The sequence below is a fragment of the Scyliorhinus canicula genome, chromosome 2 (genome assembly GCF_902713615.1).
Source record: "Scyliorhinus canicula chromosome 2, sScyCan1.1, whole genome shotgun sequence".
Taxonomy (NCBI): domain Eukaryota; kingdom Metazoa; phylum Chordata; class Chondrichthyes; order Carcharhiniformes; family Scyliorhinidae; genus Scyliorhinus; species Scyliorhinus canicula.
The window spans coordinates 42820570-42842475 of NC_052147.1; the positions used below are offsets into that span (position 1 = coordinate 42820570).

Genomic DNA, 21906 nt, shown 5'->3' on the forward strand with positions numbered 1-21906 from the left:
CCTCCAAGTGGAGTTTAATCCACTTGTATAACTGCAGTATAACCCCTGTGTCTTTATATTCCAATCCTCTAGATATAACGGCTAACATTCCATTAGCTTTCCTGATCATTTTCTGTACTTGTTCCTGGCATTTTAAGGACCTATGCACCCCAAGTCTCTTTGGACATCCACTGGATCTAACCTCTTTCCCTTTAAAAAGTACTCTGCTCTGTCCTTCTTTGGTCCAAAATGGATAACCTCACATTGCTGACATTAAATTCCATCTGCCACAATTTTGCCCAATCACCTCGTCTGATTTCTCCTTGCAATTTTATGATATCTTCTAGGCTGTCTACAATGCCACCTAACTTTGTATCATCCACAAATTTGCATATATGATTTTCTATGCCATAATCCAAATCGTGATGTGGAGATGCCGGCGTTGGACTGGGGTGAGCACAGTAAGAAGTCTTACAACACCAATATAAATTTGTCTGTATATATGTTTCTGGAACATATCTCTTCATTCACCTGAGGAAGGAGCAGTGCTCCGAAAGCTAATGTTTGAAACAAACATTTTGGACTTTATCCAAATCATTAATGAATAGTGTGAATAATTGAGGCCCCAACACATATCCTTATGGTACACTACCAATCACCCCCTGCCAATTTGAATAATTAACCATTATCCCCACTCTCTGTCGCCTGCCATCAACCAGTTTCTTAACCATGTCAATAATTTCCCCCAACTCTGTGGGCTTCCACCTTAGTTAACAGTCTCTTACGTGGGACTTTATCAAATGCCTTTTGGAAGTCTATATAGATGACATCCATAGACATTCCTCTGTCCACTATTTTAGTCACCTCCTCAAAAAATTCAATAGTCAGGCATGATCTTCCCTTCACGAATCCATGCTGGCTCTCCCCAATCGACCACAATTTTTTCAAATTGTTCAGTTACTCCATCCCTGATTATAGACTCCAGCAATTTTCCCACCGGAGACGTCAGGCTAACTGGTCTGTAATTTCCTGGTTTTCCCCTTTCGCCCGCCTTAAAAAGTGGAATGCCATGTACAATTTTCCAAACCAGAGGGACTACTCCCGAATCTAGAGAACTCTGGAAGATTATAGAATGTGGTCCTCTACTTCTATCAACACACTCAGATGAAAACTGTCAGGTCCTGAGGATTTGTCACTCATTAATTTCCTAGTTAGTGATGCTGTACTTACATTAATTGCATTAAGTCCCTGTCCTCTATCGATTATTATTTTTTCCAGGACATCCAGCATGTTACCATCCATTTCTACTGTAAACACTGAGGCAAAGTAATTGTTTGACATGTCTACCATTTCCCCATTGTCACTGACATTATCTCAATTTTCAGCTTTTAGTGGGCCTACATTGCTCTTCATCACCCACTTTCCTTTTTGTGGATTAAGAGACTTTATACATCAATATAATCAACATATATGGACTTCCAGTGACGTTGATGTGCTGAGCAGTCACACACCAGGTGGCTCTCCTCCCACGGTCCTGCAAAATAGCCACTTTTCATCAAAAACTCGACAACTTGTTCCCCCAACCTTAGTAAAACAGGGGGAAAAGAGAGAAGGGGAAAATTGCCTGGAAAAAGTCAGTCCAGGGACTGAGCAGAGACCAGGGGCTGGATTCTCCGACCCCCCCCGCCGGGTCGGAGAATCGCCGGTGGCCGGCGTGAATCCTGCCCCTGCCGTCTCCGCACCGGAGATTCGGCGGGGCGGGAATCGCACCAAGCCGGCCGGCGCCCCCCTCCTCCCCCCGGCAATTCTCCGGCCCACGATGGCCCGAAGTCCCGCTACTGTCACGCCGGCGGGAACCAAACCACCTTCCTTACTGGCGGGACTGGCGATCTGACCCCGGGGGGTGCCCCCACGGTGGCCTGGTCCGCTATCGGGTCCCACTGATCCGCGGGCAGGCCTGTGCCGTGGGGGCACACTTTTCCTTCCGCGTCGGTCATAGCCTCCACGATGGCCGACGCGGAAGTGACCCCCTCCCCTGCGCATGTGTGGGGATGATGTCAGCAGCCGCTGACGCTCCCGCGCATGCGCGGACTTCCGTCGGCCGGCGAAGTCCCTTCGGCCCCGGCTGGTGTGGCGCCAAAGGCCTTTCCCGCCAGCTGGCGGGACGTAAACCACTCCGGCGCGGGCCTAGCCCCTCATGGTGAGGGCTTGGCCCCTAAAGGTGCGGAGAAATCTGCACCTTTGGGGCGGCCCGACGCCGGAGTGGTTCACGCCACTCCATCCCGCCGGGACCCCCCCCACCCCGCCGGGTAGGGGAGAATCCAGCCCTAGGAGTGGAAGGAGCCTGGAGCAGAAACAATCGGGCGAGCCGATCAGTGCAGAAGGCGGCGGAGCGCAGGTTTCGCCGGAGCGAGAAGGGCAGACCAACCACACACAAAGCCATCCCTCACTGGGGGGTAGCTGGATGACATCCTTCTCGGAAGCACTGAGGGAACACAGGCAGGAAACAAAAATGGATATCCAGGCAGCGGTCAAGGGAGCAGTGGCCGAAACCCTGGCACAAATGCAGCTCACCCTGGACAACGCAGAAAAGAGACTGGAGGCCCAAGAAGCGACGATCAAAGACCTGGAAAGGGCTGCAACTGACCAGAGTGACCAGATCGTTGCCCTGGAGAAAGAGGTGGAGAGATTGTTCGCGAAACAGGGCAGTTTAAAAGGAAAAGTTGGGAACCGAGAAGACAAAACATGCGGATCGTGGACCTACCGGAGGGAATCGAAGGTAGGGACCCCACAAACTATGTGGCCCAGATGCTGGGCAACCTGGTGGGAAGGGAGACCCTCCCCAACCCTCCAGAAATAGACAGAGTACACCGGTCGCTGCGACCAAAGGCCAAAGCCGGGGACTAACCAAGGGCAGTAATAGTGAAATTGCACTAGTAACAGGACCGGATCCTGCGCTGGACAAACAACAGGGACGGGGCGGGGAGAGGAGCAGGGGAAGGGCGGGAGAGAGGGGCAGACCACAGGAAACGAGGCTGGAGTGGCAACGGGGAAATAGAAACACATGAGGGCAGAAGGAGAAAGGCAGTATGCCGCAAAGGGCCACAACCGAGGGCCCGGAACAAAAAAGCACTGTAAGCAATCACCTAGAATGGTCTCTGGGCGAAGGTGGAACCCGGAGTGCAGGGGCATATCCACATGGCAGATGCAGTTGGTGGCCATGTTGGGTGCCCCCTGGACAAGGCAAACCCCAGGGCACAGGGACCCGACCACTTGTGGAGAACAGTGAACGCAGCCATCTTGGACGGCCCCCTAACAAAGGGAAACCCCAGAGTGCAGGGGCACATCCACTAGGTAAGTATGGTTAATCCCACAGGAGCGGTGGGTGGGGGGGGCAAAAAAACCCCACCAGGATAGTCACCTGGATTGTCAGGAGACTTAACGGCCCAGTGAAGAGGTCCAGAATCTTCACCCACCCGAGAAACATGAAAGCCGGCATAGTCTTCCTCCAAGACACACACCGGCGAGAGCAGGACCAACTGCAGGTGAGGAAGGGCTGGGTGAGACAGACCTACCATTCCTGTTCCGGGACAAGGGCCAGGGGAGTGACCATACTAATTAATAAGAGGACGATGTTTACAGCGACAAAGATGGCTACTGACCTAGGGGGAAGGTACTTCATGGTCAGCGGGGCCCTAGTCGGGGCACCGGTAGTCCTCGTTAATGTGTATGCTCCCAAGTAGGACGACACGGAATTTATTAAAAAGACCATGGCGGAAATCCCCACTATAGAGGTGCACTGCTTGATCATGGGAGGAGACTTTAACTGTGTACAGGACCCGCAGCAGGACAGGTTGAACCCCAAAACGGGAAAGACCTCCAACATGGCAAAGGAACTCAGTCTCTTTATGGAGCAGATAGGGGCGGTGGACCCATGGTGATTCACCACCCAGGGGAGAGAGAGTTCTCCTTCTTCTCCCTAGTACATAATGTATATTCAAGGATCGACTTCTTTGTAGTGGGGAAATCGGTGCTTCCAGGGCTGGTCAAGGCGGAATACTCCACGATCGTAACCTCTGACCACGTTCCACATTATACGGATGTGAGGTTGTAGACGGGCAGTGCCCAACACCCCACATGAAGGTTGGACACTGCACTACTGGTCGACAAGGCCTTTAGCGAGAAAATATCACAGGCCTCACCCTCCACGTTCTGGGAGGTGCCAAAGGAAATTATCGCCTTAAAAGATACAGGGAGGAGAGGGCGGCTAGTCAACAGCTAGTCGACTCCATGTTGGAGGTGGACCGTACTCCGAGGTACTGGCGGAGAGGAAAAATCTACAGATGGACTTTGACCTGCTCTCCACGAGCAGAGCAGTGCACCAACTGCACCAGGCACGGGGGACCCTATATGAATACGAAGACAAAGCCAGCTATCTGCTGGCGTACCAGCTGAGAAAGCAGGCAACCACAAGGGAAATCGCGCAAATTAGAGGCAGCAGAGGTATATTAGAAACAGACCCGACAAGGTCAACAAAACCTTTGAGGCCTTTTACCGGGGATTGTACACCTCAGAGCCCGCAGCAAGGGACTCAGAGATGGAATCATTCTTCGATGGACTAGGCTTGCCAGTCGTGGGGGAATCACCGATAGAACTGGAAGAGATCATGGAGAGTGTTAGCTTCATGCAGGCGGGGACTAGGACCGGACCGCTTCCTGCCGGACTTCTGCAAAGAAATTTGCGACAGCACTGGCCCCGCACCTGTGGAAGATGTTCACAGACTCGCTGACGAGGGGCACACTGCCACCTATGCTGGCACAAGCCTCAATCTCACTGATACCTAAAAAGGACAAAGACCCAACAGAATGAGGTTCCTACAGACCCATCTTGCGACTAAACATAGACGCCAAAATATTGGCCAAAACCCTATCCAAGAGGCTGGGGAACTGCGTACCAGAGGTGGTCGCAGAAAACCAAATGGGCTTTGTCAAAGGTAGGCAGCTAACATCAAACATCAGGCGCCTGCTGAAGGTGATCATGACCCCCATCTGGGAGCGAAAACCCGAGGTGACCAGAGGCAGAAAAGGCCTTCGACAGAGTCAAATGGAAGTACTTCATAAAAGGTACTGGAGCGGTTCGGGCTCAGAACAACATGGGTGAAGCTCCTTTACAACACTCCCATGTCGAGCGTACGGACAAACACCACCAGCATTCACCCGGTTGTTCCAGGACTTGTTTGTGGCCAGCAGCTAAGTAGCCTGGGACTGAGATAGGGTAGCCCAGATGAAATAATAAAGGGGAAGGGGGAGGACTTGGAGAAACAAGAAAGCGTAATTAAGCCCAGCAAGAGAGAGGGGTGGTGGGGGTGCGAGAACCAGTGAAATGTGAGAGTTTTCTCTCATTTACAAAGTTTGAAAGCTGAAGTGGTGCTGTTTCAGGAGACCCACCTGCAGGTAAGGGACCAGACCAGGCTCTGAGAGTTGGGTTAGCCAGGTGTTTCACTCAGTCTTTGATAACAGGGCCCATACTTATCAATAAAAGAGTTTGATTTCAGATGGAGAGGTGGTAGCAAACCGGGGCGGCAGGTAAGTCATAATTAGGGGGATATAAGGAGGGCAAGTCGGTATTGCTGGTGATTGTGCACGCCCCAAATTGGGATGGCGTGGAGTTTATGAAGAGGATGCTGTCTACAATACCTAATATGGATTACCAGTTGATTTTGTGAGAGATTTGAACTGCGTTTTGAGCCCCAAGCTGCATCAGTCTAAGCCAAAGTCGCTGGCCCCTTTGGGGACAGCACAAATACTGGCAGCGTTCATGAAGGAGATGGGTGGAGTGGATCCATGATGGTTTCTGCATCCTGGGGGTAGGGAATTCTCCTTTTCCTCTCCTGTGCATAGTATGTATTTGCGCATTGACGTTTTTGTGATGGGGAGAGTCCTACTGCTGGGTGTGAGGAATGTGGAATATTCCACGATAGTGATTTCAGACCATGCTCCACACCTGGTGGATGTGGTTTTGGAGAAGGGGCCGGCCCAGCGCCAGCGTGGTATTTGATGTATGGCTGTTAAAGGATTTGGGATTTTGTGTTAAGATGGCACAGGTGATTGATGAATATTTGGGGTTCAACAAGAATGGGAGGTGTCGCCCTCGGTATCGTGGGAGGCTCTGCAGGCGGTGATGCGAGTGGAGGTAATTTCATACAAGGCACAGAAGGATAGGAAGTTGAGAAAGAAGCGCCAGTGTTGATGGAAGAGATTATGGAGGTGGATGGCAGATATTCATGTGACCCCACACAAGAGCATCTGGCTAGTAGAAAGAAATTGCACATGCAATGTGACCTGCTATCCACCGATAAGGGAATGCGGCAGTTGCGGCGCTCGAGGGGGTAATGTACGAATATGGAGAAACGGCCAGTCGCTTTTGCCGGTCAGCGGAGGTGGCAGGGGGCCTGCCGGGAGATTGTATGGATTCGGGAGTCAGATAGTAGGTTAGTGTCGGCGTTGCATAAAGTTAATGGGCCGTTTGAAGTGTTCTGTAAGAATCTTTATAGTCTGAGCCGCCGTCGGAGGAGTTGGATATGTTGACGTTTTGGAGGGTTTGGAGTGACCCACGGTGGAGGAGGAGGATCGGGAAGGGTTGGAGGGGCTGCTGAGGGGGAGGAGATCAGAACAGCGATTAGGCAAATGCAGACGGATAATGCGCTGGGGCCGGATGGGTTCCCAGTGAAGTTTTATCAAACGTTTGCTGACCGACTCGTGCTGCTGCTGGCGTGGAGAGGTTTGAGGACTCGGTGGATCAGGGTCTCTTCTGGAGACAACGATGCAGGTGTCCATCTCGCTTCTGCTAAAGCAAGATAAAGACGTGGTGGAGTGTGGGTTGCATCGTCCGATTTCTTTAAAAAAAAAATTTAAGAGTCTCCAATGTTTTTTTCCCCACAATTTAGGGGCAATTTAGCAAGGCCAATTCACCTACACTGCACATCTTTTTGGGTTGTGGGGGTGAGACCCATGCAGCCACGGGGAAAATGTACAAACTCTACACAGACAGTGACCCAGGGCTGGGATTGAACCCAGTCCTCAGCGCCGTGAAGCAGCAGTGCTAACCACTTTGCCATGTGCTGCCGATACTGTCAATTTCATTATTAAATGCCAAGATTCTGGCGAAGGTGTTGGCATTGAGGGTGCAAATGTGTCTTTCACCGGTTATTGGGGAAGATCAGACGGGTTTGTGAAGAGTAGATGCTTGTTGTCCTATGTAAGGCGACTTTTGAATGCAATATTGTTCCCGGCAAAAGGGAGGGAGCAAGAGGTTATTGTGGCATTGGATGCTGAGAAGGTCTTTGATAGGGTAGATTGGGGATATTTAGTTGCAGTGCTGGAACGGTTTGGGATAGGGCCGAAGTTGGAGGTGTGGATTTGGTTATTATATAAGGCACTTAAAGGGCAGCACGGTGGCGCAGTGGTTAGCATTGCAGCCTCACGGCACCGAGGGTCCCAGGTTCGATCCCAGCTCTGGGGTCACTGTCCGTGTGGAGTGTGTACATTCTCCCCGTGTTTTGTGGATTTCGCCCCCACAACCCAAAGATGTGCAGGGTAGGTGGATTGGCCAAGCTAAATATAAGGCACCCAAGGCTAGTGTTCATACAAACAATGTGAGCTTGGGATACTTTCAGTTGCACAGGGGAATGAGGAAGGGATGCCTCATGTCCCCCCTTTATTTGCATTTGCAATTGAGCCATGGGCCATTACCTTGATACTTTGGATACTTGGAGAAGGATAGTAAGAGGATAGTAAGAGGGATGGGGTCGAACACAGGGTGTGCTTGTATAATGATGATCTTTTTATATGTAGCGGATTTGATCCCCACAATGGGTGACATTTGGGGCTTTTTCAGGGTATAAATTGCATTGGGAGAAAAGTGAGTATTTCCCGATCGTTCAGCCGGGGCAAGAGGTTAATTTGGGGGCGTTACCGTTTCGTCTTACAGGTCTCCATTTTAGATGTAATGGCGTGCAGGTAGCCTGGAATTGGACTCGGTTTCGGAAATTGAATTTTACGAGATTTGGTGAACAGGATTAAAGCGGACTTGCAGAGGTGGAACAGCCTGCCTCTGTCCTTGGTTGATAGAATTTAGTCGGTGAAAATAAATGTTCTGCCAGATATTTGTTCTTATTTCAGTGCTTGCCGTTTTTTATGCCAAAATCCTTTTTTGGGGAGTCAAGAGATTGATTCTGGCATTCATTTGGGCGGGAAAAGTAGGTAAAATTCGGAGGACGATACTTCAGAGGGAACGGCAGTCGGGGGATTGCCAAGTCTGCTATATTACTATTCGGCGGCAAACGCGGAGAAGATGCTGGGATGGTGTGGAGATCCTGAGGCTATATGGGGGCGGATAGAGTCGGGTTCGTGTAGGGGATCGGGGTTGAGGGCATTGATGGTGGCTTGGCTACCTTTATCTCCGGGGAAGTATTCAGGGAATCCGGTGGTGGATCTACATTGAAGTTATGAAGACAATTTCAGCAGCACTTCAAATTGGGAGCAGTATCAAAGTTGGTGCCGCACTGTGTGTATCACATGTTCAAGACAGCGAAGTTGGACACTAGGTTTCGTGGATGGGAAGTGAAGGGGGTTGCGATAATGAAGGATGTTTCTGGAGGGCTGCTTTGAGGAGTTGGAGAAATTTGGACTTCACGGGCGGATACATTTAGATCTTTACAGGTGCGCGACATCGCAAAGATGATCTTTCCAACGTTCCCTGTGGTGCCGTCTTCCTGGTTGCTGGAGAGGGTTTTGTCAATTGGCAGGAACAGAGAAGGGGAATACCTCAGGGATTTATATGACAATTATAGCGGAGGAGGAAGTAGCTTTGGAGGGGGCTACGGCCAAGTGGGAGGAGGAGTTGGGTTTTGACCTGGAGGAGGGGGTGTGGTGTGAACACAACATCATCATGTACGAAGTTAGGGCCATACAATTGAAGGTAGCGCACAGGGCCCCTTTGATCAAATGCAGGATGAGTGTGAGCACTATGGGAGGGATCCAGCTAACCATGTACACATGCTCTGGTTATATCCTAAGCTCGTAAGGTTTTCGGTCTCTTTCTTCAGCACCATGTTGACGATCCTACAAATTGAACTGAAGCCTTGACCCCTCAGGGCCATATCTGGGGCATCGGACCTGTAGTAGCTGCAGACTGGGGTAGGGACTGATGATTTGGCTTTCGCCTGGTTCTTTGCTTGAAGGAGAGTGTGGATGGGATGGAGGTCAGCTTCTCCACCCAGTGACCTGGTATGGCTGGAGGAATTTTTTTTTTTTTCCAATTAAGGGGCAATTTAGTGTGGCCAATCCACCTACCCTGCACATCTTTGCGTTGTGGGGACGAGACCCACACAGACAAGGGGAGAACGTGCAAACTCGACATGGACAGTGACCCAGAGCCGGGATCGAATCTGGATCCTTGCTGCCGTGAGGCAGCAGTGCTAACGACTGCGCCACCATGCCGCCTGGCTGGGGTATCTTATAGAGTTTTTGTTATCACGAGAAGATTAAGTACACCACGAGGGGAGCAATTGAAGAATTTTACCGAAGGTGGCAATGTTTAATTGTTCTGAGCAGGCCACCGTTAGATGTTTTTGGCGGGGAGGGGTTTGGAATCCTGTTCGGTTTTCTTGGGGGGCGGGGGGGGGGGATGGGGTTGTACACTTTGTTGTTATGTATAAAATTTAAAAAGCGGAATAAAAATATATTTAAAATAAATAAAAGGATTTTGCTGCTTTCATGGATGAGACAGGACTCGCGGACCCATGGCGGGGTTAAAAAGGCGGACTATTCGGCGCTGGTTATTTCTGACCATGCTCCACATATGTTAGATCTAGTGCTGGAGGTGAGCCAGACACAGCGCAAAGAATGTTGGATATTGGGTTCTGCGGGACGATTGTGAGCCATAAATGAATATGTGAAGTTCAATGAGAATGGGTGGGAGCACGGCAAGGTGGCACAGTGGTTAGAACTGCTGCCTATAGTGTTGAGGGCCTGCGTTTGATCACGGCCCCGGGTCACTGTCCGTGTGGAGTCTGCACATTGTCCCCGTGTCTGTGTGGGTCTCACCCCCACAACCCAAACGTGTGACAGTTAGGTGGATTGGTCATGCTAAATTGTCCCTTAATTGGTAAAAAATAATTGGGTATTCTAAATTTATATTAAAAAAAACAAAAAAAATGTTTTTTTCAATAAGAATGGGTTGGTCTTGCCCTCTACTCTGTGCGAGGCGGTCATTATAAGAGAAATCATATCGTACAAGGTACAGATGGATAGGAAGGCCAAGAAAGAGTGCCAGAGGTTAGTGGATGAGATTCTGGGGGTGGACCATGGGTATGCGAGTGACCAAACTGCAGAACTATTGGCACGCAGGAAAAAGCTGCAAATGTAGTTTAATCTGCAGTTTACGGGTAGGGCGGTGCGCCTGTTGAGTTTGAGGGGGGTGGTGTATGAGTATGGGGAGAAGGCCAGCCGTCCCTTGGCTCACAAGTTGCTAGGACGATCATCCAGGTTAAGGATTCGGAGGGCAGGCTGGCTTCCGCACCGGACAAGGTTAACGGGGCATTCGGAGTCTTTTAGGTTGCAGTAGCCAGAGGACAAGTGGGGATTGGCAGAATTTTTAGAGGTTTTGCCGTTTTCCACGGTGGGGGAGGACCTGTGCAGGAAGAGCTGGAGGCTCTGCTGGGATTGGAGGCTATGCGAATAAAGTTAGGAAAGATGCAGGCAGGGAATGCGCCGGGGTCAGATGAGTTCCCGGTAGAATGCTACAAGAAGCTTGTGGATCAGCTTCTTGATGGGGATGTTTCACAATTCTCTGGCATGGGTTTCTCTTCCTGGGACGCTTGTGGAGGCATCCATCGCCCTAATCGGATTCCAAGAAATCAGGTTGTATCACCTGATTTCATTGCTCAATGTAGACGCTAAGCTTTTGGCCAGGATCCTGGAGTTGAGGTTGGAACCTGTCACCCGGAGGTAGTTGGGAAGAACCAAACGGGATTTGTGAAGGTCCGAAAGTTGCTGTCCAATGTAAGGAGACAACTTAATGTGGTTCCCACCCCAGCAGTTGGGCTGGAACCAGAGATAATTGTCGCTGGATGCTGAAAAAGCATTCGACAGGGTAGAATGGAGGTACCTCTGAGGTTTTCGAGAAGTTTAGGTTGTGCCCTGGGTTTGTTTTGTGGGTGCGTTGTTGTAGGAGGTTTCTTCTGCTAGCATTCATAACAACACCATGAATTCAGAGTCTTTTCAGTTGCATAGGGGGATGAGGCAGGGGTGTCCTATGTCCTCTTGTTCGCATTGCCGATTTCCCCGAGGGCTTCAAATAAGTGGAGACCAATAGTTAGGGGTGGGGTGGAACACAGGGCGTCCATATATGTGGATGGCCTTCTGCTATATGTGAGGAACCCTGCGTCGGTCATGGGGCACATGAGGAGTATATTGAAGAAAATGGCTCCTTCTCTGGATACAAGTTACATTTAGGGAAGAGAGTGTATTTTGTGGTTAACACTTCAGGGAGGGGTGCTGGTCTGGGGGAGCTACCTTTCCATCTGGCCGGGGCTAGATTTCAGCATTTGGGGTCCGGGTGGCTTTGGATTGGGCGCAGCTACATAAATTCAATTATACCAGTCTAGCAAGTAGAGTCAAGGCTGATCTGCAACGGTGGGACAACCTCCCATTGTCCTTGGCGAGCCGGGTTCAATCCATCAAGATAGACATCTTACCGAGATTCCTGTTATTATTTCAATGTCTTCCCTGTAATTTTACCAAGTCATTTTTTGGGGTGGACTGAGCGTCTTTTATTGGGTTTTATGTGGGCGGGGAAAACCCCGAGGATTCGGGGTCCTGCAGAGGGATAGAGTCATGGAGACTTGCGCTGCTAAATTTTACTGGGTCACCATTATGGAGAAAGTGTTGGGGTGATGCGAGTCGTGTAGCGGGTCCAGTTTGGGGGCACTGGTGATGGCGTCTCTGCCATTTACTCCAGCAAAATATTTATCAAATCTGGTGATTGTCTCCACTTTAAAAATATGGAGGCAACCATATTCAGTGTCAAGGCCGGCCCCCATTTGTAGGAACCACTTGTTCAAGTCAGCGAAGTTGGATGCCATATTTGCAGAGGGGAAGGGACTGGAAAGAGTGAGTGGTTTGCCAGCCTGCAGGAGTTGAAAGAGAAAGTCGTGCTCTTGGGCTCGGATCTGTTTAGGTACCTCCAGGTACGAAATTTTGTCACACAGACATTCCTGACATTCCCAGTGGCGGCACATCACCCTTACTGGAGAGGATTTTATCCTGTGCGGGGTTGCAAGAGGGTAGTATGTCTGGCGTACATGGATGGATTTTGGGGGAGGATCAAGTCTCAGTGGAACCAGAGAAGGCCAAATGGAAGGAGGAGTTGGGGGCTATATTGGAGGAGGAGGTTTTGGAGTAAGACCCTTCGCAGGGTGAATGCCACGTAATCCTGTGCAAGGCTGAGCCTGATCCAGTTCAAGGTACTGTTTAGGGTACTAAAGCGAGGAGGAATTGTGGGGGTTGAGGATAGGTGCAAGTACTGTTTGAGAGGGCCCACAAATCACAAGCACATATTCTGGTCCTATCCCAAGCTTGTGGGTTTTTGGTCTCTTTTTTCAGCACCATATTGGCAAATCTGAACCTTGAGCTTTAGTGGCTATGTTAGGGATATTGGACCTGCCGGAGCTGCGGATGGGTGCGGGGGCAAACATCTTTGGCCTTCGCTTTGCTAGTTGCTTGGAGGCAAATCCTGATGAATTGGAGGCTGATGACGCCACCTACTGCTTCGGCAGGGCTAAATTACTTTATGGAGTTTTTGTACCTCAAGACGGTCAAATACACCGTGAGGGGGTCAATTGGAGGGTACTTTTTTTTTAAAAAAAATGTATTTTATTACAAACATGTATCAAAACAGGTTACAGCAAATAAACACCCCGGGAAACATACTTCCCAACAATTAACTACAGATTTTTCTCCCGTTTTCACCCCCCCCCCCCCCCCCCCCCCCCCCCAACTCCGTCCCAACGGCAAATAGCCCCTCAAACACAGTCACAAACATCCCCCATCTTTCCTCAAACTCCCCTGAAGAGCCCCATAACTCATACTTTATCTTCTCTAATAATCGCAGGAAGTTGTACAGGTCACCAACCAAGCCGCTACACCCGGTGGCGATGCCGACCGTCACTCCAGCAACATTCGCTGCCGTGCAATCAGAGAGGCAGCGGCCAAGACATCGGCCTTCCTCCTCTCCATGAGCTCCGGTTTCTCCGAAATCCCAAATATTACCACCAAAGGGTCCGGGTCCACCTCCTCCTCCACTATCCTGGCGAAGAATACGAACACTCCCACCCAGAATCTTCCCAAAACATGTGTGCATGATTCGCTGGCCCCCACCCACACTCGTCTGCTACCCACTGAAAGAACCCACTCATTCTGCCTTGTGGGCAGCACGGTAGCATTGTGGATAGCACAATCGCTTCACAGCTCCAGGATCCCAGGTTCGATTCCGGCTTGGGTCACTGTCTGTGTGGAGTCTGCACATCTTCCCCGTGTGTGCGTGGGTTTCCTCCGGGTGCTCCGGTTTCCTTCCACAGTCCAAAGATGTGCAGGTTAGGTGGATTGGCCATGATAAATTGCCCTTAGTGTCCAAAATTGCCCTTAGTGTTGAGTGGGGTTACTGGGTTATAGGGATAGGGTGGAGGTGTTAACCTTGGGTAGGGTGCTCTTTCCAGGAGCTGGTACAGATTCGATGGGCCGAATGGCCTCCTTCTGTACTGTAAATTCTATGAATTCTCACCAGAGTCATCTGCCCCTGTGCACCACCTTAAACTGTATCAGGCTCATCCTTGCACAAGAGGAGGTCCCATTTACCCTAAGCAGTGCATCACTCCATACTCCCCAAGCGATCTACCCTCCCACTTGAATACATCCCCAATTCTTCCCTCCCACTCCACATCCGGAAGCAGCAGTTGCTCCAGCAGGGTGTATTCCAGCAACCTAGGGAACCCCCTCCAGACCTTTCGCGCAAACTCTCCAACCTGCAGATGCCTGAACTCACTCCCCCTCGGTAGCTCTACCCTCTTCCTTAGCTCCTCCAGACTGCCGAACCCTTCACCAAATACAGATCCCTCACCTTGACCAGCCCCACTTCCCTCCACCTCCTGTCTACACTATCCATCCCCCCCGGGTCAAACCCATGATTCTTGCACAGCGGCATTAGCACCGACATCCCTTCCACCCTAAAATGCCTCCTCAACTGATTCCATATCTTCACTGTGGATTACACCACCAGGCTCCCGAATACCTACTCTGAGCCATTGGTAATGCTGCCGTCACCATAGCCCTCAAACAAGACCCCTTACAAGATTCCTCCTCCATCCTAACCCACTCTTATCCCTTCTGCCCACCACCACCGTACCTTGTCCACATTCGCCACCCAATAAAAATGAAGCAAGTTCGGCAACGCCAACCATCCCCCCTGCTGCCTCAGCAGCACGGTCCTCCCCACCCTTGGCACTTCCCCGCCCATACAAAGTCAGAAATGATCATGTGCACTTTCCAAAAAAGGCCTTTGATATAAAGATCCGAAGAGCTTGAAAGATAAACAAAAACCTCGGCAGAATATTCATTTTCAGCACTTGGACCGTCCCCGCCAATGTGAAGTGCAATGTATCCCACCTCTCAAGATCCTCCCTAGCCTCCACCACCAGCTTTGTTAAGTTCCACTTATGGAACCCCGTCCATTCCCTCACTACCTGAATCCCCAAATATCTAAACCTATCTATGCCTCGCTACATAAATGGCATTCCCCCTAAATTAGACCGCTGTGCCAGCTCATTCACCGGGAATACCTCACTTTCCCTACATTCAGCTTATACTCCAAGAACCCTCCAAACCTCCCCAGCAGGCCCATAATCGTTTGCATACTCTCCAACAGATCCGAAATATGCAGCAAGAGGTCATCAGCATAGAGCGACACCCGATGCTCCCTCTGTCCCCTCATAATCCCCCGCCACTCTGCCAACCTCCTGAGAGCCATCGCCAATAGCTCGATGGCCAGTGCAAACAGCAGCAGCGACAGCAGGCACCCCTGGTTCGTATCCCTGTGTAAGTCAAAGCTTTGTGAGCTCATATCATTCGTCCTCAACCTCGCCCTTGGTGCCAAATACAGCAACCATACCCATGCCAAAAATCTCAGCCCAAACCCAAACCTTCCCAAAACCTCAAACAAGTACCGCCGCTCCACCCGATCAAATGCTTTCTCCGCGTCCATGGACACCACCACCTCTGGTACCAGTGCTCCCGACGGATTCATCATCACATTCAACAGCCATCGTATATTACTCGCGAGCTGCCTGCCCTTCACAAAGCCTGTTTGATCTTCTGCCACCACCCCCGGGACACACTCCTCCATCCTCCCCGCCAACAACTTACCCAATACTTTCACATTTGTGTTCAATAGTGATATGGGCCTACACAACCCACATTCCACCAGGTCCTTCCCCTTTTTCAGGATTAGTGTGATTACTGCCTGCGTCATCGTCTCTCCCCCTTCTCCAGTGCTTCATTAAATGACCCCAACAGATGTGGTGCCAGGTCCATCGCAAATTCCTTATGAAATTCAGCTGGGTACCCATCCGGCTTCCCCGACTTAATTGGAGGGTTCTGCCGGAGATGGCCACCATTTATATTGTATTTCAAGGAATTGGTCACTGTTAGCTGTTAGAGGGGATGGGGAACAATTGGGGGGCGGGGGGGAGAAGAGGTTGGTTTACTAATTGTTTTCATTTTTTTTTAAAGTGTATTGTTCTTTGGATTTTTTGGTACAAAATGACAAAATTTTAATACATCTTTTTTTAAAGTTTCTGGTCAATAGAGACCCTGGGATATTGATGTTGGGGAATTCAGCAATGGGGAGGTGGGGGGGGAACACGGCAGAGAGTTTAGATGGGGAACATGCCAGAGAGGGATGGGGCAGAATAGAAAGAATGAGGGGGAGGGGGGCTTATCGGCATATGCTATTTGGGCCAATTGCCCCTCTTATGTGCTTTAGATTTTAAGTGATCACAAATTAAACTGCAACACAAGTTGCCATAGTCCCAGGTGACCATAGGCTGCCTTCCCCTTTATGGTGTGTGTATGTGTGTGTGTATGTGTGTGGGGTGGGTGGTGGGGGGGAGAGGAAGAGGAGGAGGAGGAGGAGGGAAGGAGTGGACTTGTAGTGATTTTACCTGAGGGACACATTTCAGGCGAGGGGCAAGGTTGAAAAGGTTATTCATGAATAACCATGAATAAGAAATTAAACTACCCCTCCGGAAACAATCATAGTTATCTTTGATTTACAAAAGTAAACAGGCACCCAAATGGGATTACGGTGAGACGGAAATCCTACACCAGACACCAGCCAAACATTGCGCTGCAGGTGCACTCATGTCAAACGGGAACGGTAAATATATGAGCAGGGCGAAAACCCCCAGGGGCTGCAGTGGGTAAACCTGAGAGAGAGAGGGAGGGAGGCCCCCACGCCCGGGGTGGCAGGGCCCCCATGCCCAGGGTGGCAGGGCCCCCATGCCCAGGGTGGCAGGGCCCCCATGCCCAGGGTGGCAGGGCCCCCATGCCCAGGGTGGCAGGGCCCCCATGCCCAGGGTGGCAGGGCCCCCATGCCCAGGGTGGCAGGGCCCCCACGCCCAGGGTGGCAGGGCCCCCACGCCCAGGGTGGCAGGGCCCCCACGCCCAGGGTGGCAGCGCCCCCACGCCCAGGGTGGCAGCGCCCCCACGCCCAGGGTGGCAGCGCCCCCACGCCCAGGGTGGCAGCGCCCCCACGCCCAGGGTGGCAGCGCCCCCACGCCCAGGGTGGCAGCGCCCCCACGCCCAGGGTGGCAGCGCCCCCACGCCCAGGGTGGCAGCGCCCCCACGCCCAGGGTGGCAGCGCCCCCACGCCCAGGGTGGCAGCGCCCCCACACCCAGGGTGGCAGCGCCCCCACACCCAGGGTGGCAGCGCCCCCACACCCAGGGTGGCAGCGCCCCCACACCCAGGGTGGCAGCGCCCCCACACCCAGGGTGGCAGCGCCCCCACACCCAGGGTGGCAGCGCCCCCACACCCAGGGTGGCAGCGCCCCCACACCCAGGGTGGCAGCGCCCCCACACCCAGGGTGGCAGCGCCCCCACACCCAGGGTGGCAGCGCCCCCACACCCAGGGTGGCAGCGCCCCCACACCCAGGGTGGCAGCACCCCCACGCCCAGGGTGGCAGCGCCCCCACGCCCAGGGTGGCAGCGCCCCCACGCCCAGGGTGGCAGCGCCCCCACACCCAGGGTGGCAGCTCCCCCACGCCCAGGGTGGCAGAGCCCCCACACCCAGGGTGGCAGAGCCACCACACCCAGGGTGGCAGAGCCCCACTCCAGTGTCCAGCCCAAACTCTCTCCAGCTCAACCGCTCTGAGTGCGCGAGAGCCGCCTCCAAAACTCCCTCCTCCAACCTTTACCTCCACTTCAGCATTTTCCTGCCCGTCCTTTGTGCCGCCTTTGCCACTTTTCCCAGTTTTAGGAGGTTCCTGGAAGTGAGAGAGATGCAGAGATAAACCATCAGGCTGGAGTTGAGGAACAAGAGGGCGGAGAAGTCTACAGTTAATCCCCCCGCCCCGTTACCGGCCGCCGCTCCAGGCACCAACCCCACCGCCGAGACCCCGCGGCCGCCCGTGACCCAGTCTGAGGACTGGGCTGGCCCAGCCGGGACACCGGCCATTTCCCCCTCCTCCCCCCGCGGGCGGGGGGGGGGGGGGGGGGGGCAGCCCCGGGAAAGGGGCAGCCCGCTCCCCTCTCAATGCACTGCCCCAAGAAACACAACATCCCCGGCTCAGGCCGTAGCTCCTAGTCCCTGAGCACTCAGCAGCCAGCCTCACCTTGTCTTTCTTGTTTTTATTGGGCATTTCCAGCGCGGGCCGCCCGGCCCTGCCCCCTCTGCCCGGCCGCCGCTTCCCTTTCCTCAAGCCCCGGCTCCAGCCGCCTGCTCAGCCCTCACTGCCATTGGCCGCCCGGACACACGTGACCAGCCAGACCCTCCAAGGCACCTTTCACAGGGCACATGCTTCAAAACTTCTCACGTGTTGAGAGTAGCCGCAAACTGCCCCACCAAGCTGACAGACTGCTCAATCCCTCACTCACCCCCACCCAGCAGGGCTGCTGTGCCTGGCTCTCAGACCCTTCATCTCACCCTCACATTCTCTACTGCTGCGTGCCTCTCCACCCAAACATCTGGCAGCTTTCATATTATTTCCCGCCATTGATTGAACCCTGGCATGCACATCGCCTTGCAATACACTCACATACTCGAACCTGTGAACTTGCTTTCCACCCACCGTAACCCCACTTGCCAACTTAACACAGCACAGGAGGCAGCGGGTGAGAACCAGCAAAGGGCAGGCCGTGCCTCCTTTGCCTGAGCCCCTTGGAGGGAACATTTATGTGTGTTACACGGCGAGCAACATGTCAGGCTGTTGCAAACGATGTCACCAAAAACATCCACGATGACGGTATGCAGACGAGTTCTGCACACATTTTGATGGTGGTGGCATTCAGGGGACAGCTCAGGGTTGTTGTGTATTCAGTTTCTTCCGAGTTGGAACAAGGTCATTTTAAGAGTCTGGCCATATGACATACCAATTCGCAGTTTGGGCAAGCTAACAGTCAGGCTAGTCTATTTTTACAGCCTCTTCCATAAACACCTTTCTAATAAAGCTCATCGAATCATAGAAACATTACAGCACAGAAGGAGGCCATTGGCCCATCTCGTCCATGCCAGCACTAGGACAAAGATGTGCAAGTTAGGTGGATTGGCCATGCTAAATTACCCTTCGGTTAGATGGGGTTGTTGAGTTACAGGGATAGGGTGGAGGCATGGGCTTGGGTAGTATGCTCTTTCCAAGAACCGGTGCAGACTCGATGGCACTGTAAATTCTATGATTCTATGACACCCAGGTGTCCTTTCTAATCCTACTTTTCTGCAACCGGTCCATAGCCCGTAATCTTGCAGCACTTTAAGGAACAGGTCTAGGTACTTTATGGTCTCTGCCTCCACCTGGGTTCTAAAAGGTTAGCTGAGGAGATTGTGGAGGCATTGGTGGTGATCTTTCAGGAATCACTGGAGGCAGGAAGGGTCCCAGAAGACTGGAAAGTGGCTCATATAACACCATTGTTTAAGAAGGGAGGGAGGCAGAAGACAGGAAATTATAGGCCGGTTAGCCTGATTTCAGTCATTGGTAAGATTTTAGAGTCTGTTATTAAAGACGAGATCGCGGAGTACTTGAAAGTGCATAATAAAATAGGACTGAGTCAGCACAGCTTTGTCAAAGAGAGGTCATGTCTGACAAATCTGTTAAGAGTTCTTTAAAGAGGTAACAAGGAAGTTAGACAAAGGAGAACCAGTGGACGTGATTTATTTAGATTTCCAGAAGGTCTTTGACAAGGTGCCGCATAGGAGATTGTTAAATAAGTTAAGAGCCCATGGTGTTAAGGGTAAGATCCTGGCATGGATAGATGTTTGTCTGACTGGGAGAAGGCAGAGAATGAGGATAAAGGAGTCTTTTTCAGGATGGCAGCCGGTGACTAGTGGTGTGCCTCAGGGGTCTGGGCTGGGACCACAACTTTTCACAAAATGCATTAATGATATGGAAGAAGGAACTGAAGGCACTGTTGCTAAGTTTGCAGATGATACAAAGATCTGTAGAGGGACAGGTAGTATTGAGGAAGAAAGGGGGCTGCAGAAGGATTTGGACAGGCAAGGAGAGTGGGCAATGAAGTGGCAAATGAAATACAATGTGGAAAAGTGTGAGATTATGCACTTTGGAAGGAGGAATTTAGGCATAGACTATTTTCTGAATGGGGAAATGCTGAGGAAATCAGAAGCACAACGGGACTTGGGAGTCCTTGTTCACGATTCTCTTAAGGTTAACGTGCAGGTCCAGTCAGTAGTTAGGAAGGCAAATGCAATGTTAGCATTCATGTCAAGAGGACTAAAATACAAGACAAGGGATGTACTTATGAGGCTGTATAGGGCCCTGGTCAGACCCATTTGGAGTATTATGAGCAGTTTTGGGCCCCGTATCTAAGGAAAGATGTGCTGGCCTTGGAAAGGGTCCATAGGAGATTCACAAGAATGATCCCTGGAATGAAGAGCTTGTCAGATGAGGAACAGTTGAGGACTCTGGGTCTGTACTCATTGGAGTTTGGAAGGATGAGGGGGGGATCTTATTGAAACTTGCAGGATACTGCAAGGCCTGGATAGAGTGGACGTGGAGAGGATGTTTCCACTTGTCGGAAAAACAAGAACCAGAGGACACAATCTCAGACTAAAGGGACAATCCTTTAAAACCGAGATGAGGAGGAATTTCTTCAGCCAGAGGGTCGTGAATCTGTGGAACTCTTTGCTGCAGAAGGCTATGGAGGCCAAATCACTGAATGTCTTTAAGACAGAGATAGATAGGTTCTTGATTAATAAGGGGATCACGGGTTATGGGCAGAAGGCAGGAGAATGGGGATGAGAAAAATATCAGCTATGATTGGATGGTGGAGCAGATTCGATGGGCTGACTGGCCTAATTCTGCTTCTATGTCTTATGGTCTTATACCACCTACTCGGGCAGCGAATTCCAGACTCCCACTACCTTCTGCCTAAAAACTGTTCTTCCTCATGTTCCCTGTACACCTTCTGCCACTTATCTTGAATATATGTCCCTTAGTTCTAGAATTCTCCATCAAGGGGCTGTTTAGCACAGGGCTAAATTGCTGGCTTTGAAAGCAGACCAAGCAGGCCAGCAGCACGGTTCGATTCCCGTAACAGCCTCCCCGAATAGGTGCCGGAATGTGGCGACGAGGGGCTTTTCACAGTAACTTCATTTGAAGCCTACTCGTGACAATAAGCGATTTTCATTCTTTTCATTTCATTTCAAGGGAAACAATTTTATCCTTTCCACTTTACCTCTTCCACATATAATTTTGATGTGGAGATGCCGGCATTGGACTGGGGTGAGCACAGTAAGAAGTCTTACAACACCAGGTTAAAGTCCAACAGGTTTGTTTCAAACACGAGCTTTCAGAGCGCAGCTCCTTCCTCAGGTGAGGAAGGAGCTGCGCTCCGAAAGCTCGTGTTTGAAACAAACCTGTTGGACTTTAACCTGGTGTTGTATGACATATAATTTTGTACACCTCAATTAAGTCACCCCTCACAATAGAGAAAATCATATTACTGGGGATGCTGGAATCTGAAACAAAATAGAAAATGCTGGACAATCTCAGCAGGTGTGACAGCATCTGTGGAGAGAGAAGGGAGCTAACATTTTGTGTCTGGATAACGCTTTGTCAAAGCTAGAGAGAACTGGAAATAATGGTTAGATTTATACTGTTATTGGGGGGGGGGGGCATGGAGCGGTGGGGCTGGATAGGGAGCCAGAGATTGGTGGAGATTGACAAAGATGTCGTGGACAGAAATACAAAGGGAATGTAAATGGAGGTGATTAAGGCCAGGAAGGGTGCTGATAGTGGCGCATAAAGAGACTAGAATGTGTGAATGGCAGAACAAAGGGGTACAGTCTGCCAAAGGACAACTAGGAACAGATGACTCAAGTGGGGTGGGGGAGAGGGAACAATGATGAGGGAAAAGCAGGTCAATGGAAGAAATGAAAATAAATGAATGGAAATAAAAAATGGGGTGAAGGTGGAGGAGAGAGTTCAGAGTCTGAAGTTGTTGAACTCAATGTTAAGTCTGGAAGGCTGTAACATGCCTAATCGGATGATGAGGTGCTGTTCCTCCAGTTTGTACTGGGCTTCACTGGAACTTTGCAGCAGGCCAAGGACGGACATGTGGACGTGAGAGCAGGATGGCGAGTTAA

General features: G+C 51.2%; 1 protein-coding gene across 2 annotated transcripts in view; it reads right to left on the minus strand.

Moving 5' to 3' along the window:
• The window catches only part of ppp2r5ca (protein phosphatase 2, regulatory subunit B', gamma a), a 263516-nt gene extending 245460 nt beyond the window's left edge, over window positions 1–18056 (minus strand). For both annotated transcript variants that reach the window (XM_038776761.1, XM_038776753.1), the window contains exons 1-2: window positions 17924–18056; window positions 17507–17575 (exon numbers count right to left, since the gene is read on the minus strand). In XM_038776761.1, the coding sequence (XP_038632689.1) occupies window positions 17507–17575; window positions 17924–17950 (96 nt within the window). In that variant the 5' untranslated portion in view covers window positions 17951–18056. The remainder of the gene's footprint in view (window positions 1–17506; window positions 17576–17923) is intronic.
• Between the last annotated feature and the right edge of the window lie 3850 nt (window positions 18057–21906).